Source organism: Anomalospiza imberbis, chromosome 4 (assembly GCF_031753505.1).
Source record: "Anomalospiza imberbis isolate Cuckoo-Finch-1a 21T00152 chromosome 4, ASM3175350v1, whole genome shotgun sequence".
NCBI lineage: Eukaryota > Metazoa > Chordata > Aves > Passeriformes > Viduidae > Anomalospiza > Anomalospiza imberbis.
This window is the reverse complement of record NC_089684.1, coordinates 55,066,369-55,085,960: the sequence shown is the minus strand read 5'-3', so window position 1 is coordinate 55,085,960 and position 19,592 is coordinate 55,066,369. Positions and strand designations below refer to the sequence as shown.

Below are 19,592 nucleotides of genomic sequence, written 5' to 3'. Positions count from 1 at the left end.
TAACCCTAAAAAAGTTGTTGGGGAGATTAATACATTAAGCTGTTGGAAGTCATCCTGTTCTTTGTGAAATTTTGGGAATCAGAACTGGCCAAAAGCTGTCTCATAAAAGGTGTACTACTGTTAGGAAAAGGAGATGTCTTTGTTATGTCTCATATGCTCAGTTCACAGCTCTCTGCACTGTACCTTGCCATCTCACACTGCAGGTGCCTTGAGAACACTCAGTGGTCTGTTCTCTCTGTTTTAATGGGAACTGCTCATGTCTTACTCAGGGAAAACAGTTCCTCTCTGACACTGCTGATTTGCAGATAGAGGTAATTGAAATGGACTGTCAGCTCTGCTTTCCTTTGAGCTGCACCACAGCAAGGTACCCCTAGTACATGTGTCTGCACTCTCATCAGCAAGAATAACAAAATCATATTTGCGTCCCGGGACTGGGAAAGGAACTAGCAATGAAGAATGTTTACAAAATACCCACTCTTTTTATGGCTGTTTCAATTTAAAGCTGTGTTTTCCCTGGTTGTATCCACTCATGCCTGTGTTCACCTTGTCTTTTTCTAGAGGAAACTGCAGCACCAACTTTATTAGAAGCACTGTGTTTTGTTTATGTTTACATGCAGAAATCTCTTCTGAAAAAGGAGGCAATGTAGAAATAAAGTAACTTCATTTCTGTTTTGGGGCAGTGTTTCTAGGAGGATGTAGTGGTTAAACGAAACTTACATTGTGTTGTCCTTTTGTGTAACCATCATTTAGATTGCTATTAATGCATTTTTAATCTTTGTTTTAGTTTTGATGTTAAGCTCTGCCTTTGCAGTCTTACTTTAAAAGATCTCATGCTTCTTGATACTGAACTCAGAAAAGAAAAACATGTGGTAGGTACTTATATCTCATTTATAACCAATTGTTTTGAACATCTTATTTGAATATAAGTTTAGGAAATAAACAGCTGGCTAGGTGAGATGTAGTGCAGCAGAGTTGCCTTTCCACATTATTGTCTTTTTGTTTTTTCTCCTGCTCTGCATATATATGAGCTTCCTAAATAAGTAAAATACAATGAAGTATACTGGTCTGTGAAATACCAATATAGCAAATACAAAAAAATGGTTTTAAACATTACTCCAGAGATTAACATACAGCACCTGAGGCTCATAAGAAGAGGTAATAAATTATTTAATAGATGAGTTTGTCTTAAGGACAGACTTGCTTGTTTGTGTGTTGCAACTCCAGAGACTTACAGCTTTTGGAATACAATTGAAAATTCAGTTCAACTGAATCAGTACCATTGTGGTAAGTACAATAGTTGTGAATTTGTGCAACTGAGGGATTAAGGTACCATTTAAACCATAGATAGCTACCTGCACCAAGTCATAGCGTCTAAAACTGACAAAGAAAAAAAAAAAGGGAAAAAAAAAGTACAGTTAAAGCCACAGGACATCAGTAATGGTTGTGATGATTGTGGTGACTAGATATGATCAAGTACAGTACCATTACTGCTACTGAGGTTTAGCTCGTAAATATGAATCTGGACATAAAGTCTATAACTTTTTCCTCCCTTCTTTTCTTGGGCTCTGTTTAAACAAAATTGGTAATTTCTGTTATAATTTACTAAATCCTGAGACTATTTCAAAGGGTGGGATATTCTGAACAAATTTCTACACAACTCAAAGGAGGAAACAGGAAAGTAAACCTGGGAAGCAGTTTCTCATCTGATGGATTATCAACATCTAGTTAGATGAGAAAGGGAACTTGTGAACCAATTCCAGAAGGAGGTTTAGCTTGATTTTAGAAAGTTGAACTTGATGTCAAAGTTAATAAGCAATTTCTAAAGGAAGGTAGGTAGCAACATAGTGATGGAATCACAGAAACACATAGAAAATGAGCATTTAACATGCTTTGTGGCCCACCAGAAATCACCACAAAAAACTTTGGCCTTTAGCTGAATATTTAAATAGCTTTATATTTTTGCCAGAAGGAAAAAAGGGAAAAATAAGTCAGTCTGAGAATAATTTCTTCCTTTCCCACTCTGCTTTCTCTGATTTCAGTCTTTCTTGGCATCAAATCTAAGGAAATACAACCTTTTCTATCAGTCTTCTCCTGAACCCTTTTGTTTTCTTTTTCCTTTTTTTTTTTAAATATATTTTTACTGTATATGGTATCTTGGTCGTGTGCTCAAAACCTGACAAACTCCTGTCCAAAACATTTGCAAGTGAGATCCAAAACATGACTGCTATATGGTTTTCTCTTCTGTTGGGCTCCAATTATAATTTATTTTCCAGATTTTGCTCACCTGACATATTGGCTTCAATAACTGTTTCTGTATATAAATATGTATTTATTTATGTTTTTATATGCTTTACGCAGGAAAGTTCTGCATCGTATTGTTTTTAAGATTATGAGGAACAGGCAGGTGGCTGTTAAATTTCATATATTTTTATTTCCATATGGAAAATGCTGCAGTAGTTAGTAATGAAGTGAATTAACCTTACATTGAAACTCTAATTGAGGCAAGAGGGGAAAAGGTTAAGCAAAAGTTTTCCCAGTGTTAAAAAATTCAAAAACATCTTTTTGAAGACACTAGTATTACAGTCTTTAAAAAAAAAGGCACACAAATGGAAAATAACTATTTTTATTGCAAGAGAAGCTAGCTAGAACTTGAGATAGTTTCTTTTGGGTTGTGTATAAAAATGTTTGATGTATTATGTGGCTGACTACAGTTGAAGTCAGAGTAATGAGTCCTTAGTATCTTTGGAATAGTTAATATCTTCCAGTTTAGGGGCTCATTAAACTTTAGAAAAATGGGCTTTGTATTTTCAAGTGATCTGCATTTTCCCCAGTCAAGAATTTTAAAATGTGTCTGTCTGGTTACAAGGATATATGAGATTATGTGTAACACCATCTTCCAGTATCTCACTGGAGCCAAAACCAGAGAATTTTTCACAGTGGAAGTACTGGAGAGTTGCTGGTGATTTATCTGTTAATTTATCTGTTGTTTCAATTATGATTCACTATAATCTCCCTGACTGATTTAAATCAGCAAAAGTTATCACAAAGATGTCCTTACAATGACGAACAGGCACTTAATCTGGGTGTTGTTTTCTTCCTTTTAAACAGATGTTTATTCAGATTTTCAAGATATACCTCACAGACTTCCATCGTAAAAAGAAGATTACTGATGGTTTGTTGAAGAAGATCCTTTTAAATCTGGAAAATGTAAGTGGGTTTGTTGGGTAGTATTTAAGACCACATAAAATAAGAGTTAATCTTATTCCACTGCAGGCCAGTTCACCTGCTCCTTTTGAACAGCAATGTCATTTGTAATCTATTTCTGAAGAAAATGCAAAGAAACTCCCTTGTTAGTTGATTTTCTACATTACCTTGTATGCTTTTCCTCTTTGTTGCTGTATGAAGTGATCTACATAATCTGTTAAAGATAAAATATTTTGTAGTTTAATTCATTTGAGCAAACAGAACATTTTGAACCTTATTCACTTGGATTTAATAAATTCTAATTATCAGGGGCTTTGTGTGGTCCCAGGTATCTTGCTGATAATAAAATAACAGGAAATAAAGTAGCAGTATGACGCTCAAGGCTTTCATCAGGGGAAAATATACTTATTTTCCTCATCATCCTTTTTTCTTTCATGTACTTGTATATTGTCCATATGCTACTTCTGAACTGCAAGACATATATTGACAGTCAATTTGTGTTTCAGGTAGAGTCACAGTACTATTGTTAAGGTTATTAGAGGGAACAAAAAGCTTTACAAAACTACAGAAAATAGGAGAGCTATTGGTTCCACCTTCCAGTTTGGAGTCACAGAAAAATCTGGATTGATAAGCACATCTCAAGATTGTTTGGTCCAGCCTCCTGTAGGAAGCTTTGTCTTATGTAAGGTTATCCAGTGCCCTGCCAATCCAAGTCTTGAATGTTTGTACTGAGAGCAACCTAATCACAGCAACAATTGTGCTTTTCTTACATGTAGATGGAATTTCACATCTGGACATTTGTCTATCAGCTCATGGGCTCTAGTTGTTGAATACTTTGTGCAGTCTCACAATGTGTGAATTACTGTAATAAATCTCTGTAGCTGTACCCTGTGATTTCTATCAGAAGGTATTTTGCCTTAAAGCACTCTTCTGCCTTAAATCTTCAGGTCTAGTATTAAAGCTTATTGTATTTACTAGATGAAAAGTTAGATTAGATGTGCAAAATCCTTTTACTGATGGTCTTCTGGTAATGACTTCAAATTAAAAACAGAGCTAATCTAGAATAGGCATGTTTCCTGATAGAACCTAATCCTCAGTGAAGTTTGATGGCATCAGTGTCCTCATGCTTCTAAAGATGCTGCAAGACTAGGACTAAATCCAAATAATTAGATGCAACAATTACCAGAGAAGTCCAGTTGTTTAAGTGCCAGTATGGGGTTTCTGTGTCCTATATGATGCAGAGAATGATCTTGTAAACCTGACAGTCTTAGAGGTGAGATATCATACAAGGAACAAGGCTGATTATGACCAGCATGTAAAAGAGATGTTACATGTTTTATTGCAGACAGTGTTATCCACTTTTAATTCTGCATCATAAAAATGAATGGGATTTTTATGAAATAGTCAGTGAAGCTTGTCAAACTCTACTTATATTTCTTTAAGGCATAAAGGTGTCAAGTTAATGCATTGATAGGCAAAAGTGGATGGTATTAGAAGTCAGTGCTTGCCATGTAAGGCATGTTGCAGTGAAAGAAGAGTCACTGTTTTCAGTATCAGCTTACTAAGCAATGGCAGCAGACTAGTATTTGTCAGCAACATCAGCTTTCATAAAAAATCACCCTGGTTTCTAATTGACTGAAAAACTGTAAAGCCTCATGTAAATATGCAGCCTATGATTTGTCCCTTATGAGCATTACAGGTTGTTCATCCATGTGAGTTCATCCAGCATTCTGAAGGAATCACTATCTGATTATCACCTGGACACTTACCTGAGCTTTTAAACACAGCATATACACTCATAGCTGCCATTTAAGATGGGGCACATGCATTAAAAGTAAAGTATTTGTAGATAGATTCCAGGGGTTATTAGTGTAAAACTCATGAAGCAGTGTTTACTAATGAATTCAGCAGAGATGGGTTACGGTCTTGACTGTACTCACATCCTAGTGGAAATTTATGTATTTGTATAAAGTTTTGTTCAGAGCTGCCATATATCTGGAGATTTCCTTGCTTGCTACAGAAGGTACATTACCAAGAGACAGCACTTTCTGAACACTCCTGTTCAGCATCCTTAGCCATGAGCCAGAACTGATATACAGAGTCACTCTCAAATTTAGAAGTTATGTCTGTTTTTCTGTTTAAGAAATCACTTGATTTTTTTTCCTCCAGGATTTTGAAGAAATTCAGAAACAACTTGACTCTAGACTCCAGAATACTGAAATGTCAGGAGGCTGTAATTCAGAGTTCCAGACTCTAGAAGACCTAGAAAGGAGGGAAAGGGAATACTCTGAGCACGTAATAGATAATGTAACTTCCTAATTTTTACTAAAATTTTATTTTAATGTTATTCTTTTGGTGGGGAGTTCTTTAGTGCAATGGTTTTGTTGACTAGTCCACACTTAGTATTTTATATATGTCTTGAAAATATTTTTACTTTGCCCCAGCAAAATATTTCCAACTCCCTTTAGGTGTCAATATGTTTTTATAGATAAAACATTTTTTATGTTTTTTGTAAAACACTACTGTTTTATCAGCTGAGAAATGTCTGGTGCTTGTCTGGTGATAAGATATATTTCAAGCCTGACTTTTAGGAATGTTATCCTAGCACCTTGCTTTTGTCAATCCCTGTAACTGAGTAAGGGAGTGATAAGAGCCTACAATTTTTTTTCAGCAGAAAAGTACTAAGACTGTAGTTGCTGGGCATAGTTTTAGTATGTTTTGTGCATTTACTTTAGCAAAGCCTTTTTCTTTAGCAATTTTCCACGTGAGAATATATTTACATTTTTTGATGTGAAAATACCGTTTGATAGCAGACATTTGGGTTTTTTTTTTCTCTAAAGTAGGTTCACTGTGTCAGTATAGCTTTCAGGCTAGAAAACGGGAGGTTGAGAATATTCTATGTCCTATTCTCCAGTAAACTGAATAATATTCTTCCCAGCCCTGTTTTTGAAGTTTGAGCCAACTGACTGCTGATGAAAATGAGAGAGTGACAGCTTTGTGAGCTGCCTGTGCTGATTGACTGTGGCACTTCAGCCCTGGACCAAACAGCCTTGGGCCTTTTTCATACAGGAGTTAACATTTTTGCATGTCTGGTGCTTAAGTGCTTCACTGGGAATTTTCTATGCTTTCTCTAAGCCCTTCACTTTATAGTGGAAGTCCTGGTAACATTGGAACATGTGTGTCAAGTTTCTTTTGCACTTTAACTTTGCTCAGTGGAAAAATGATTGTTCAGAGTTTTCCAGAGTTAGTCATGTAAAAATAATTGCCGGCAGCTTTGCTGAGCATCATGAGGCATTTATTCACCAGCAGCAATCATCCTTCAGTGGGTCTGTCACTCTGGTGCCTGGAGATGCTTTTTGTTGTACTGAAAATAATTTCCCTCTATGCAGATATCTGTAGTTCAGTACTTTGAACTAATCCAGTCTTCCTCTGAGAATATAAAGGGGTTTTTGCCATACTCACAGATGCCATAATCACTTTTTTTTCCAAAATTTATGGGTACTTAGTAGAAATCGTGGTGATGGATGCATTCTTTACCTTTATGTGTACAAGTAATCCCACAGAGCACAGAATATTGACAGTATGCACAGTCATTTTTGTGGAATCAGAACCTAAAACTAGGGTTTGTCCATATAATAATCTATCAGAATTGGCACATACACTGTGCTGACATAAAGCATTTAATTCCAGCCAGCAAAGTGCTTATATAGCATCTAGCTGTGAAAGGCTTTGTTGGTGTAAAACAGTAATAATTTTCAGTTTTTCTTTTTTTTGTAAAAATGTTTTTTGACTAGAATACCTGCTCCTACAGCTAAATTAACTTCCCAGAATAAAAGGGATGCAGTTTATCTTCTAGGTTTTTACCATCAATACTAAGAACACTATAGGCTCTTAGAGATGCAATATGTAGAGAATTAACAAATTCTTAGCTAGTTAAAATTAATTACTACAGTTATTTTAAAAGGTCAGGTTTGACCTACTGCTTCTGTGCCACCATCAATATATTATACATACACATCTATATTATATATATAAAATATATAATAGTCTCTTTAGCTTTGCAAATTGTTCAATATAACTAATACTGAGCTGCCTGTGACTTTTATTTCAGTAGACTCATGTATGTGCCTCTTTCTGTAATGAAATACCAGATGATTAATGAGGGAACATGAGTTCTTTTTTGATTCATGTTCCACAGATGGAAGCCTTCTGGAAGCAGACTGACAAAGCCCAGCAGGATTTTCTGGACCAATCAAAATGCTCAAGTGCCAAAGCAACGAAGATAATGATGGATCTGACTGAGAAGATGATTGCAGTAGAAAGCTTGTTAAGTGAATCTCAAGACTTGCAGGCAATGGTAAAGTAAAAAAGAAATAAAAGTTGAGACAGATTTAGTCAATCTGAACAGAAAGAATTATGTCAGTGCAGAGTCCGTCAGTCCTGCCTCAGGAGTGATGTAGACTGCTTTATCCAGTTGTCTCTTTGAGCTTTATTGCAGAGAGCTCGACTTCCATTGCACTTTAGGAAGATTCATAGGAGGGTGGACTCTCTGCACTTGAGTTCTAATTCTCAGAATACCATTTAGGTAGTCATATAAGGAAAAAGTATTGTTAAAGCAGATGATGAACCAGGAGCAAGAGCACAAAATCCAATCGATGGAGAATTGTTACTGTGGGCATTATGAAATTTCTTTTTCTTTCAAAATATTTGTTCCACTTTGACTGACAAATACTAATCTAATTTTGAGGGTGATTCTGTGTGTTCAGTGACTTTAATTTGAATTGAAAATTCTTATCAGCTCTTCAAGATATGGTCTGAAAGAGGGAAAACTCTGTTCATAAATGCACCAGCACTGTGCTTTATGTTGTGTTAAATCTAACAGATCCTTTCTTGTTTTTTGCACAGGATATACTTGAAGGGTTACACGTAAATTATAGATTACCATACAATTACAATCACTGCATTTATTAGTAATTTGGTGTATAAACAGATACAGTAATTATTAGCTTGTTAGTTTTGCATTGGAGCAGCTCAGTAGACTGAGCTGGCCAGGTATGAAAAAAGTCTTTGCTGCTTGTCACACTCGGCCCAAACTGGGCTGCTGTACAGTAAGTTCCTTCAGATGGGCAGACTGCAGATAAAATAATCTGGATACAGGTACAGGAGATATTCCTGCCTGAAGTCACTACTGGGATGATGCTGAAATCTCATTGCAGAGGTCATTGTAGGTACATCTCTATTAATTACAGTAGGTCAGAGAATCATAGAATCGTTTGGTTTGGAAAAGAGCCTTGAGATGAGTCCAGTTGTCAACTCTTTCTAACCTTGCAGCATTGTTTAAAGCAGCTGCACTTTTACCTGGGAAATCTTTCCCTACTGTGATCATAGGCTGCTTCTTTAATAGTGCGATGAAAGCTTCTAGGCCATGGGCAATTATGCTGATTTTTAGTATATGTATTGAACTCAGGCTGACCATGTAATTGAAGGAATCACAGCATTATCAGAATCAGGTATGTGTCCTCCTTCCAAAATGAGAACCTGTACTGGTGTGCCATATGGTATCTTGAAAAGAGGTCCAGGACTTCCATGTTGTCTTCTGTCCATCTATCCTCCTTGAGTATTTACGTTTTTTCTGCAAGGCTGTTATTATCTTTTCCGGACTTAATGTCTTCTTGACAGCTACAAATAATGAAAAACAATAATTCTATATTAGCTCTTGCAACTGAACATCCAAAAAACCTACTGCTAGCCTGCCGTGATCAAGACTTTCAGAAGAATTTAAGTACATGAAGATGGTTATTCACATGGTTTTGAGAAGCCTCAGTGGTTTTCTTCGTGGTTTGGAAATCAATATTCATTTCAATGAAATGAAAGCACAACCAAAGATACATTCTTGGTTTCTAAACAGGACTTTTATGTTTGGTTTAGGACATTCAGGAAAGGTTATTCAGCTGGGAGCTTATGGTGAAAATGATCGATTCACTGAAGTCCTCTATACCAGAAGAGTGTAAGGGTAGATTAAATACTGTGTCAAATATTCTGGACCACTTAACTGTAAAGAATAATCTTTCAGTCCGACAAAAGGAAGAGCTTCTAACAGACCTGCACAAGGCCTTCTGGGAACAGCTAGCACATTACAGTAATGGTGAGTACTTAGACTGGAGCTCATGACTTACATGAATTCTCATTGTTTTAAAGATTAAAAAAAATTACAACTTCAGCTGTATATACCTCTCTGTTTTAAAAATATACCAATGAATTGACCAGGATCAGTTTTATTCTCGAGGGTGTATATTTGGAATAGGAACTTTGACTTTATGGCTTTTATGTCTTGTTCTGGGTATTTCTAGGTTCTTAACTCTATAGTTCACATAATCTAATTCCGTTAATTTGAATAGTACTTGTACAAGTATTTGTGATACTTCTCCATTTACTGTTCACATGCTTGGCATTGCTGGTCATACTGGCTGACATAAGACAGTCTTAGGATTTCCTGATAGCATATAAAGCCAGAAGCAGTTGTGCTATATACAAAGCAGTTGTGCTATCACTCTTTTGAAAAGATAATGTTAAAGCTTATGATCTTCCTATAAATCTCTCTTTTCTTATGTCAGACTAAAATACTTCTAAAATGAAGTGTTTTCCTCTTTCTTTTACACCTCTTCATATTGCCTATATGAAAAGTACACAGTCATAATGAAGTCTAAGCTGAATGACCCACTGATTAAAGGTTCTCCTTGTGTCATTTTATATGTTACCTAATGCCCACTGTTGAGAAATATAACCCCATCATCTCTGTTAGGTGTTGTTTCAGGGCTCAGTGCCTCCCATCAGCACTCACAGAAAATAACGGTAAACATTTAGCCAGAAGGAAAATAATGCAAACTACTTAAACACAATTTCCAGAACAATTTCTGCTATTTTTGGACACATTTAAAGAAAAATGTCATAGCAAAATGGCTTTAGGTTTAGAGTTCAGTGACCTGAATAGTCAGAATGAATGCAGTCTTGTTGCAGTATGTTCTTGCTGCAGTGCTGCTCACTCACTTTGGGCTTAGTTGTGATAATTTGTGCCTTAGCTCACAGTCATAAATTCACAGAATCACAAAATGGTTGAGGTTGAAAGAACTTCTGGAGGTTGTGTGGTACACCCTGTCTGCTCAAGCAGGTTGAGCTACTGTTGGTTGCCCAAGATCATGTTCAGACAACTTCTGTCTCCAAGAATGGAGACTCCACCTGGGCCACCTGTTCCAGTGCTCAGTCATCTTCATGGTAAAAGGAACCTCTTATGTTTCACTTTCTGGCAGCTGCCTCTGGTCCTTTCATTGGGCACAACAGAGGAGAGTGGCTCTGTCTTCTTTGTACCAACTCTCCAGGTGTTTATATACTCAGGTGTTTATATACTTATTATGCTCAGATCCCCCCTGAGCCTTCTCAAGGCTGAGCAGCCCCAGCTCTCTCAGCTTTGTCTCATAGGAGACATACTCCAATCCATTCATCTTTGTGGCCCTTTATTGAATTCTCTTCAGTATCTCCATGTCTCTCTTGTACTTGGCTGTGGAGCCCAGAACTGGACACAGCACTCCACGTGTGGCCTAACCAGAGTTGAATGGAGGGAAAGGATCCCCTCCCTCTACCTGCTGGCTTATGTTCAACCTGGTGTCCACCAGAACCCCCAAGTCCTTTCCTGCCAAGCTGCTTTCCAGCTGGACAGTCTCCAGCAGGTGCTTGTGCCTGGGGTTGTTCCTCCCCAGGTGCAGCACTTTGCACTTCCCATTGTTGAACTTCAGGAGATTTGCATCAGCCCGTTTCTCCAGCTTGTCAAGTGCCCTGTGGATGGAAGTACAAGCCTGTGTGGTGTATCAGCCACTCGTCCCATTTTTTGTGACCTCTGCAGACTTGCTAAATTTGCACTCTCTTCCATCATCCAAGTTATTAATGAAGCTACTGAGCAGAATTGCACTCAGTATTGACCCCTGGGGTACACCAGTAGGTGCTGGCTTCCAGGTGGATTTTGAGCAAGTTTTCAATCCATCTCACTGCTCATCCATCCTCTTCTCTGTGAGGATCTGTGAGGAGACTGCATCGAAAACCTGCCTGAAGTCAAGGTAGCCAATATCCACCACTCTCCTATCATCTACTGAGCCAATTATTTCATCACAGAAAGTGCTGCAGACTTGATCCTCTTTCAGAACATCAAACTGTGTGAGCAGTTTGCTGATATTCACAAATGCATGTATATTGTGATACAGTTTCTTTCATGGATGTTTGCTTCTAAAACTGTCTATGCCTAATTCATAGTTTTCACATAGGTTCAATCACTAACATTCTTTAAGTATAAATGGTTATCTCTGGGTGATTTTTCCTTCTTTCTGTCAATTTTCACTTGTTCCAAAGCAAAAATACCTCTGTCAAGGCCTTTCTTTTATGCAAAGTAGGTTTTTATGTTATATATAGCGGTATATTATAGTTGGTACGTCCTGTGCAGAAGAACATTATCAGCCTCCTGGTTTTAGATAGAAATGAAACGTGCTTTAAAAAAAATGATCTGGAGTGCAGCATTTATTCCAATGAACACTTACCTTTCTTATGAGCTTCTAAATACAAAAGTTAAACTGTAACTATAATTCACAAACAGAACAAAAAGCCAGCAAGACTAATGCTCCTAGGGTGCAAAATAAGGAAGTAGTAAAGAATCAATAGTATTTAAAAGTAAAACACTTCTGCATTTATTTAAGTGATATTTTCATTGCAGGCTTTCCTGTACTTTTGGTGCACCTTCAAGTGTTCTGTCAGTGCATCATCAGCCTGTGGATAAGCACCATAAATTAGCATGGAGAATAAATAACATTCTTGGTGCTGCAGTACTGTGCTCCTTTTGTTTCTCTACAAAATAATTTCTTGTAGTTAAAGCAGCTTGATGTAGTGGCAGAACAGCAGCCACAGGTAACTGTTCTTTTGCATCCCCCTTTAGCTGCTTGTGTCAGGAGTGAAGTACTGCTCTGGGCCAGGGTAACTGGGGGAAATTAGTAAAATTTTTCTTAGGTGGAGAGGCAATGAGACATGAAGTGGCAGAGCATTTAAAGCAATTATTGCATTCAGCAGCCCAGGATGCAAATAGACTCATTAATTTATATATCACTTGGAGCTACAGGGGGAATGAAGTGGGGAGGAATTTAGCCCCAAATAGTTCACATTACTAGCACAAAATTGGAGGGACCTTGACAACTTTTACTGCAGGTTCTTGAATGAGTCACTTTAGGAGTCTGGTATGTATGGGCTGCATGCCAGTTCAAGCTAATATGAACTAGCACTGCTTTAGACCTTTTCTCCCCACCATATGTTACTGGCCCTGTCCTTGCAGCAGCATTTGCATATCTTCAGTTAGGTAATGAGACACTTACCGACCTTCCTGAAGCACGAGGGGGAGGTTTGGAGTGCTGAATGAGGGAGTCTGTTTCTTGGACTAACACGCTGCCTTTGCATAAACAGTAGCACCAGTGAAAGGGAGGATGCAGGATGGTAGCAGTCCAAAACCCCGATAGATTCAAGTGCCATGTAACAATTTAGAAGTTCACATCTGAAAAGGCCATCAGGGTAAGAAGCAAACTTCAAATCCTGCATGGTGATTACTTGTCTATTTCACTCACTAACAGATTTCTGTTAGCTGATGTTTTGTGACAGTAGCAGATGCTGCTTTCTCCCTGTGGAGTTACGATGCCTAATTGTTTGTGGTTTATGTTCCAGAATGCATGCAACAAAGTAAAGACCTGATCTTGAAACGACTGGAGTGCCGTGCCAAGAAGAAGGAAGAGTTCAAACGCAGACAGGAATCTGAACAAGAAAGTCTCCTTAGCAAAACTTTTCTTACTGAAGATGTTCATAATTTTCTCAAGGTGAATGAACAAGTAAAAGCTTATTTTCCCTGATCTATTAGTTTTTAAAGCCAAATGTATTGCAGATTTCTCCCAATTCCATAAAACTGGGAATTTTGGGTTCTCATGAGAATCTTGTGCAGTAGCACAGGTGGACAGGGTCAGAACCCCTGTTGCCATGGCTTTTCCTGCAGTGTTGGTGTTGTTCCATTGGAAGAGAATGCCATTGGGGTTAATGCAAAATTGCATGTTTCGTAGAAAACATCTTTTACTTAGATACTGTGTGTTTGCTTCAAGACAGGAAATACCTGGAAGAAAGTATCCAGCCTGCATTACAGAAGAAAACAGTCTTCACTGATCTCATTGCTTTTCTATGAGTGAGGTTATTGATGCTCAAAAGACTTAGCAAATTTCAGAGAAGTAGAGGAAAAACTAATTATGATCTCTGGCAGGATGCCTTAGAGAAGGTTTGCAGTTGATAATTTAATATGGTATACAATGGCCAGTGTAATGTTTTCATGCTCATATTTTCTATAGAGATTCGTTATTATTGTTCCAAATGAATATACAAAATCAGAGTTCTTAGCTGTAAATGCTGAGAGCTGCAGAATTCAAGTAACTGCTGAGAACTGCAAACCCAAGTTATTAAGAATTAAAAAAAAAATCAATCCTCAATTTTCTTGAAAATAAAGAATTTAAGGTGAAAGTGGTTACATCCAGCAGCATTAAACTTTTGATGAAATCTAATAACTTAGATACAATTACTGTATGAGAATTCCAGATTCCAACTGCAGCAAACTGTCAGAATTTATTGGTCTTAACACTGAAATTTTGCACCGTGGGGCCTTATTCTTTAATTATATTGTATGAATTGGATAATGCAGTTTACTGGTTTTGTATGCACACCTGCCTGGCAGGCACCTCACTTCAAAACAAGTAGAGCACTTTTTGAATCTTTGGCTTTTCATAACTTGAGACAAATAATTCTCTCACACATTTTTGTAGCCAGTGTGCACTTGTGAATGTATTTTCCTTTTAGACATCATTGAACACTCTTGGACACATTCCAGATTCATTGAACAAAGCTTAAAAATTTTGCTGTAAGACCCCTTCCCTACAAAGGCAGCGCCACACAGCTTTGTGCAAGAGATACTCTATTCTGTACACCTTATGAGCAGATCATTAGTCTAGAGTTTAACTAAGTCTACTCAACAACTTTCTGACAGGCTGAGCAGGGAGGGGAAACTTGCACTTCATGCTGCAGGACAGAACACAGCTGAGTTTTAGGATTATGAAATGCCTGTGTACAAATTTTGAAAGTCAGAAATGTAAGCCTTTCTGCTGCACAGTGGGAGAGTCTTTTGTCCCAGAACAGATGGGGTCTTAAGTGCAGAAACTCTTCAAAGAATAAGGAAAATTTGTACCTGCATCTCCCATGGTTTGACTTAAATAGTCCAGTAATTATTTTGTGGGAACAAACCACTTGGCGCTGAGGAGCTATTTTAAATTTGTTTCATAATTTCACTGCCAGCCCAGCAGTAAAGGAATTGATTGCAAAGCCTCACCATGAGCCCAGAGCTGTACCCATCAAAAACACTTCTTTTCTCTGCCTTTCCCCTTTCACCTCATCAAGGGCTCACACCACCATGGTAGCAGCCTTGCCAGTGACTGACCTTCCTGCTGAATTTTAAGTGGTTGCCAGTTATGATGGTGGATTTTGCAATAAACTTCATTCACATCAGATTGCTCTGAACACAAGTAGGGTGGTAACAACTGAGTTGCTGCAGATATGATTTTTTTATAAGACAGAATGAGATATATAGTAAAGATTAGAGTTCCTGTATCATTCTTTCTCCTTCATCTATGTTTCTGTTGGAAAAGGAGGATTTTAATTTTGTCTTTTACTGGCAGAGAATACAGGAATGATCAATGAAGAACACAAACCATAAAGTTTCAGTTACATTAATCCAGTCTGGCTCTGCCTACCCACGGTGGAAATACAAGTTATAGCAGTTAATTTGTCAAATTCTGTCATAAAGTATGACTCCATGACATGTATGAACTTTCAAGTCTACCTCTACAAGAATGCTGAAGAGTTTATGGGCACTTTGGTCCTCTTTAAGAAGTGCTCTATTGACATACCTAATGAAGAAAGCCATATTTACCATGGGAGTGATAGGGAGCACTTGGCAGATTAAATCAAAATATGGAATATTTATGTATAATGCTACTCATTAGTCTGTAGATTGAAGTAGTCTTCGTCTGTGAAATAAAATCTTCCATGAGCCTGCCAACACATCCACAGTCATAGTCCTTACTTGAAGAAAAAAATCGCATCCCTCTTAAAACTGTGACCAAGGACCAAGTCAGGACCACATCACAGATCAGCCTTTTAGGAACTACCATGAGATATGGTGACCAACCCCAGTGCAAAAGCCCTGTACGCTGTGATACAGCTGTAACTCAGGTGTCTCAGGATGATGTCAGATGGCTGTTCTGCACCTCACAGTAATGGCTATGATGTAGTGATACTCATACACTGGAAAGCTGGTTGCAAATCAGTTCATTTCACATGTTTTTTAGTAGTATTTACATATTATTTAACCCCATATTGCCGAGCCTAAGGAATTGTATACTCAAGATTGGATAAGCTCAAATTAAGGTGGTAAGGCAACTTCCATTTCCCTCTGAGTCATGGTTCCAGGCAAACAATTACTGTGGTAGTGATACATGGGAAGATCATCAAGGAAGAAAATGGAAGGATCACTAGAAACTCTTAAGATCTTTTCAGCTATTTAAATACACCTACTATGTTTCTTTTAGGTTTACCATGAGCTGATGGAGAAACACCGGCAAGCACAGTGGGATCTGGAGGAGGAAGATGACTGTGAGAGCACAGAGGCTGTCGCCGATCTCTACAAGGTGCACTTCCAATGATAAATGTCATTTGCTAAATTAATTTTGAAGATTGCCTAACCCCACTACAGTGTCAGGCCTTGGGGAAGATTGGGGAAGTGCAGGAAGGATCAGTTCCAGGAATTACAGCTCCAGAAAGCTAGGCTGACAAAGCGAAAGATGGAGGCAGGACAGTCTTACATATTAGCTTGTCTTTTCCATTATCTTCCCAAAACACTATGTTTCCTAACCTCATATGACTCAGAAAATGCCTGCATGATCTGCCAAAGCATGCTGCTCAGGTGGCTGACAAGGTTGCAGTAATGTTGAGAGCATACAATGTCTGTTATTACTACCAGGAGAGGGATTACATTTATGTGGCATAGTTATCTCTTCTGCACTGTCACTGGATGATACTATTCTAAGTGAACTTCAATACTTCTCAAAAGACAATCTTTTAATTCATTTCTCACAGAGAATTTTTTTTTACTCTATTTAGTTCCCTGAAATAGGTTTAGATCTTTGGTGTAAGATTACTTACACTTCTTTTTGTTATTGATTTGGAAAATTCTAGGTGCTTCATGTTTTTGCATCATCTTTAATTATTTTCTGTTTATGCTGAAAAAATATGATAACATGATCTGTCTGGTGAAGCCCAAAACCATAGTCACTAGTGACCTTTAATTAGGCTGGAACTAATCGCTTTCAGCTCAACAGGATCCTTGTCATGATTAATTATGACCAGATCAGGATATTGTGAAAACTTGTGGTCCCTATCACATTTGGCTAATATACCCATACAATCTTAATTAGTAGTAGTCCACATGAACTTTTTCAAATTCATTTGATAAAAAAATAAAGCCATTGAATCAGAGTAGATTAAATTTACAAAGCTATGTAATATAAGAAAAATCAACATGTTTGCTGATACTACTGTGCTCAGTTCATCATCCTTGTCCATCCCCTTCCTCAATTCATGTGAAGTCTGGAGACTAAACAATTTTTTTTGTTTGTTTTATCTTACACAGTTCCTCCTCATTTGTGAAATTATATTGCTTTCTTTTATTGTGTACTCTACTTTAGTAACACTGACAGGACTGAAAATCCTATTTCTTTCAGTACTAAGCTAAGTTTTCTTTCCCACTAAAGAAAAATTGGTTTAGGTAAATTAAGTTTTTCTAGAATTGCCAGGTTGCCAGGAGATCTGCACAAACTTGAGCTCTGCCAGTTCACTCAGCTCTAGGCCTTTTATTCTATATTACAGCTGCTCTCCTATGACTAGACCCAAACACTACCAGACATGCAAAACTGCATGTACTGTGATCCAACTGGCATCTGTTAAATGAAGGTCCACAAACCTTTATTTCCACTTTCTTTTTTCTGCAATTCAACATTTTTACTGTGATATTTAATAAAATGAAAAACTACACTTTCTCCCCTTAACCCCAAATACAGATCCTATGAACTGTTTTAAGAGAGGAGGCTGCTTTTGAATATACCTTACAAGCTAAAAAGAAGAGATAATACAAATGAGCATAGCCCCACTGAAAGCAGGGCTGTTCTCACTTCTACAGCTGAGGACAATGCAGTGGTTACACATTTTCCATAACCAGGGGCAAAAAAGCAAAAGTTAAAGGAAGGAGGTGCATCTCACAAACACAATGCCTTTGCTTGTCTCTCTGCTCCACCACACATCCAGAGCAGAAATGCAGCATGTACCAGCACAAGTCTTTCCTTGGGCAGCAGGACTTTGCCTCTTCACTTAATTGCTCCAGTTTTGTCATAGGAAGAAGCTGCTGCTTCTATTGGGAAAGGCAAGGTAGCAGTGAGAAGTTGACAGAGATTTGAGATCCTCCACAGCGCAGTTGTGTGACTGCAGCTCAAATAGACTTAGTCAAGCAGGCATTAACAAGCTGGGTACCAGCAAGCCTCACCTGGCAGCAGTCAGCTCTGTGATACACACCTGCGTCCCCTCTGGGTCTGCACTGTAGTCCTTTCTAGAGCCAGCTAGTTTGGGCACTTGTGTAAGCACTGCAGAGCTTGGTTTGCTTTTCCAGAAGATCTGCACTCCCTGAAGCTTAACTGACATTCATTTGCCTTGCAAATGGAGAAGCTGAAACATGATCTCAATGAAATAGGTGATATTAAAATATAAGAAAGAGGTCACCATGTGACTGAACAGGGAACCAGTGAGTATTCTCAGGACAGCAGAAAAGGTGTTACTAACCTGTAAGTGCCACTCCCTTGTGGAAGTTCCTTAGCTTGCTCTCACAGTGATCTTCTAAGCCCTTATCAAATTTCTATGCCTTTTCCATTTTTTCATTTTTCGCCTTTTAAACAGATCAAGATAGATTTATATAACCCTCTAGCACTGGGGAAGTCTGTACTGCTACAGTACATGGAAGAATTATCCAAATTGGTGAATAAATATGTAAAAATTCAATGATCTGGAAGCTGACTGTGTTTGCATAGAATAATTGAGTAGGTTTGTTTTGTGTACGCATGAATAAATCAATTAAAATTATTTAACCAAGGTCGATGGAATCTGTTGATGCCTCAAGTGAATGAATGAGTTCTGTTTGGAGGATAGTGTAGGACTTTTCAGCCACACTAGTGGATTAAAATATGTATATATTAAAATAGTGCTGTAGGTGAATAGTCTGTGTCTAGACACAGGCTCCATAACTATTTTTTTAAATGTGTGTTGAAGAATGAGGGTGAATGATTTTGATTATCACAGTATATCATAACTGAGGGAAAAATTGTGCAAAGATTATTGAATTGATCAGCCTAATATTTTCATGAACAGACCCTTTATACAAGGGATTCTGTGCTGCTTTTACCATAATTTTCTATTGCATGGCAGCAATAACACCATCCACCCCACTCCTTGCCACAATATATCCAGTTTTGTTTCTCTTGCACAGATTAATGGCTATCTCAAGTCTGTCTCAAGTTTAACATATCAGATAGTCTCCAACCTTTAATATTTTCCCTGCTTTTTCTTTTGTTATTGTTGTTGTTGTTGTGTGAACTACCCATGTATTTCAGTAGGGAAAGGAGAAGTGAAGAGGTTGGGGGATAACAGTATTATTAAGAAAACAGACATGCAGATTGCACAAAGGAAATGAATTAACAGCTAGGAATTACATAGTGCATGGTAAGATAGGTCGCTTTCTTCTGCCTTTATTTATTGTCATTTATAATTCCCCTTTGCTGATAGCCATTCACCAGAATGTTATTCATTTGGCTTGACACGGGGAATAAAATGCACAAAAATTTAGACTAAAAGCTATTAAGTCATCAGTATTATCAATGTGCAAGGCAATAAACATTTTATGAATGGGGAGACATAAATGTGAGTTTGAGGAAAATGATTTGATTTTTTCCTTTGTTAATAAAAGGGAGAAAAAATATTTTTGACAAGATAAGAAGTACAGATTCTCAAAGGCTTACTCTTTCATTACTTTCCTTATGTAATTTTGTTAACATGAGATATGGTTAGGGATGCTGGACTGCATTTTTGAGTACCAAGGGCTGGCTTCTTTTTAAGAGAAATCAAGTCAGTTTATCTCAGGAGGAAATCCCTATCAAGAGACCTCCCCCTCAAAGACTCAC

At 37.7% G+C, this 19,592-nt stretch overlaps 1 protein-coding gene across 3 annotated transcripts in view; it reads left to right on the top strand.

Annotated features, from left to right (window-relative positions):
- Positions 1 to 19,592, top strand: part of EVC (EvC ciliary complex subunit 1) — a 49,556-nt gene that overhangs the window by 6,501 nt on the left and 23,463 nt on the right. For all 3 annotated transcript variants that reach the window (XM_068188653.1, XM_068188651.1, XM_068188654.1), the window contains exons 5-11: positions 785 to 869; positions 3,109 to 3,207; positions 5,374 to 5,511; positions 7,403 to 7,561; positions 9,133 to 9,349; positions 12,952 to 13,100; positions 15,903 to 16,001. In XM_068188653.1, the coding sequence (XP_068044754.1) occupies positions 785 to 869; positions 3,109 to 3,207; positions 5,374 to 5,511; positions 7,403 to 7,561; positions 9,133 to 9,349; positions 12,952 to 13,100; positions 15,903 to 16,001 (946 nt within the window). The remainder of the gene's footprint in view (positions 1 to 784; positions 870 to 3,108; positions 3,208 to 5,373; positions 5,512 to 7,402; positions 7,562 to 9,132; positions 9,350 to 12,951; positions 13,101 to 15,902; positions 16,002 to 19,592) is intronic.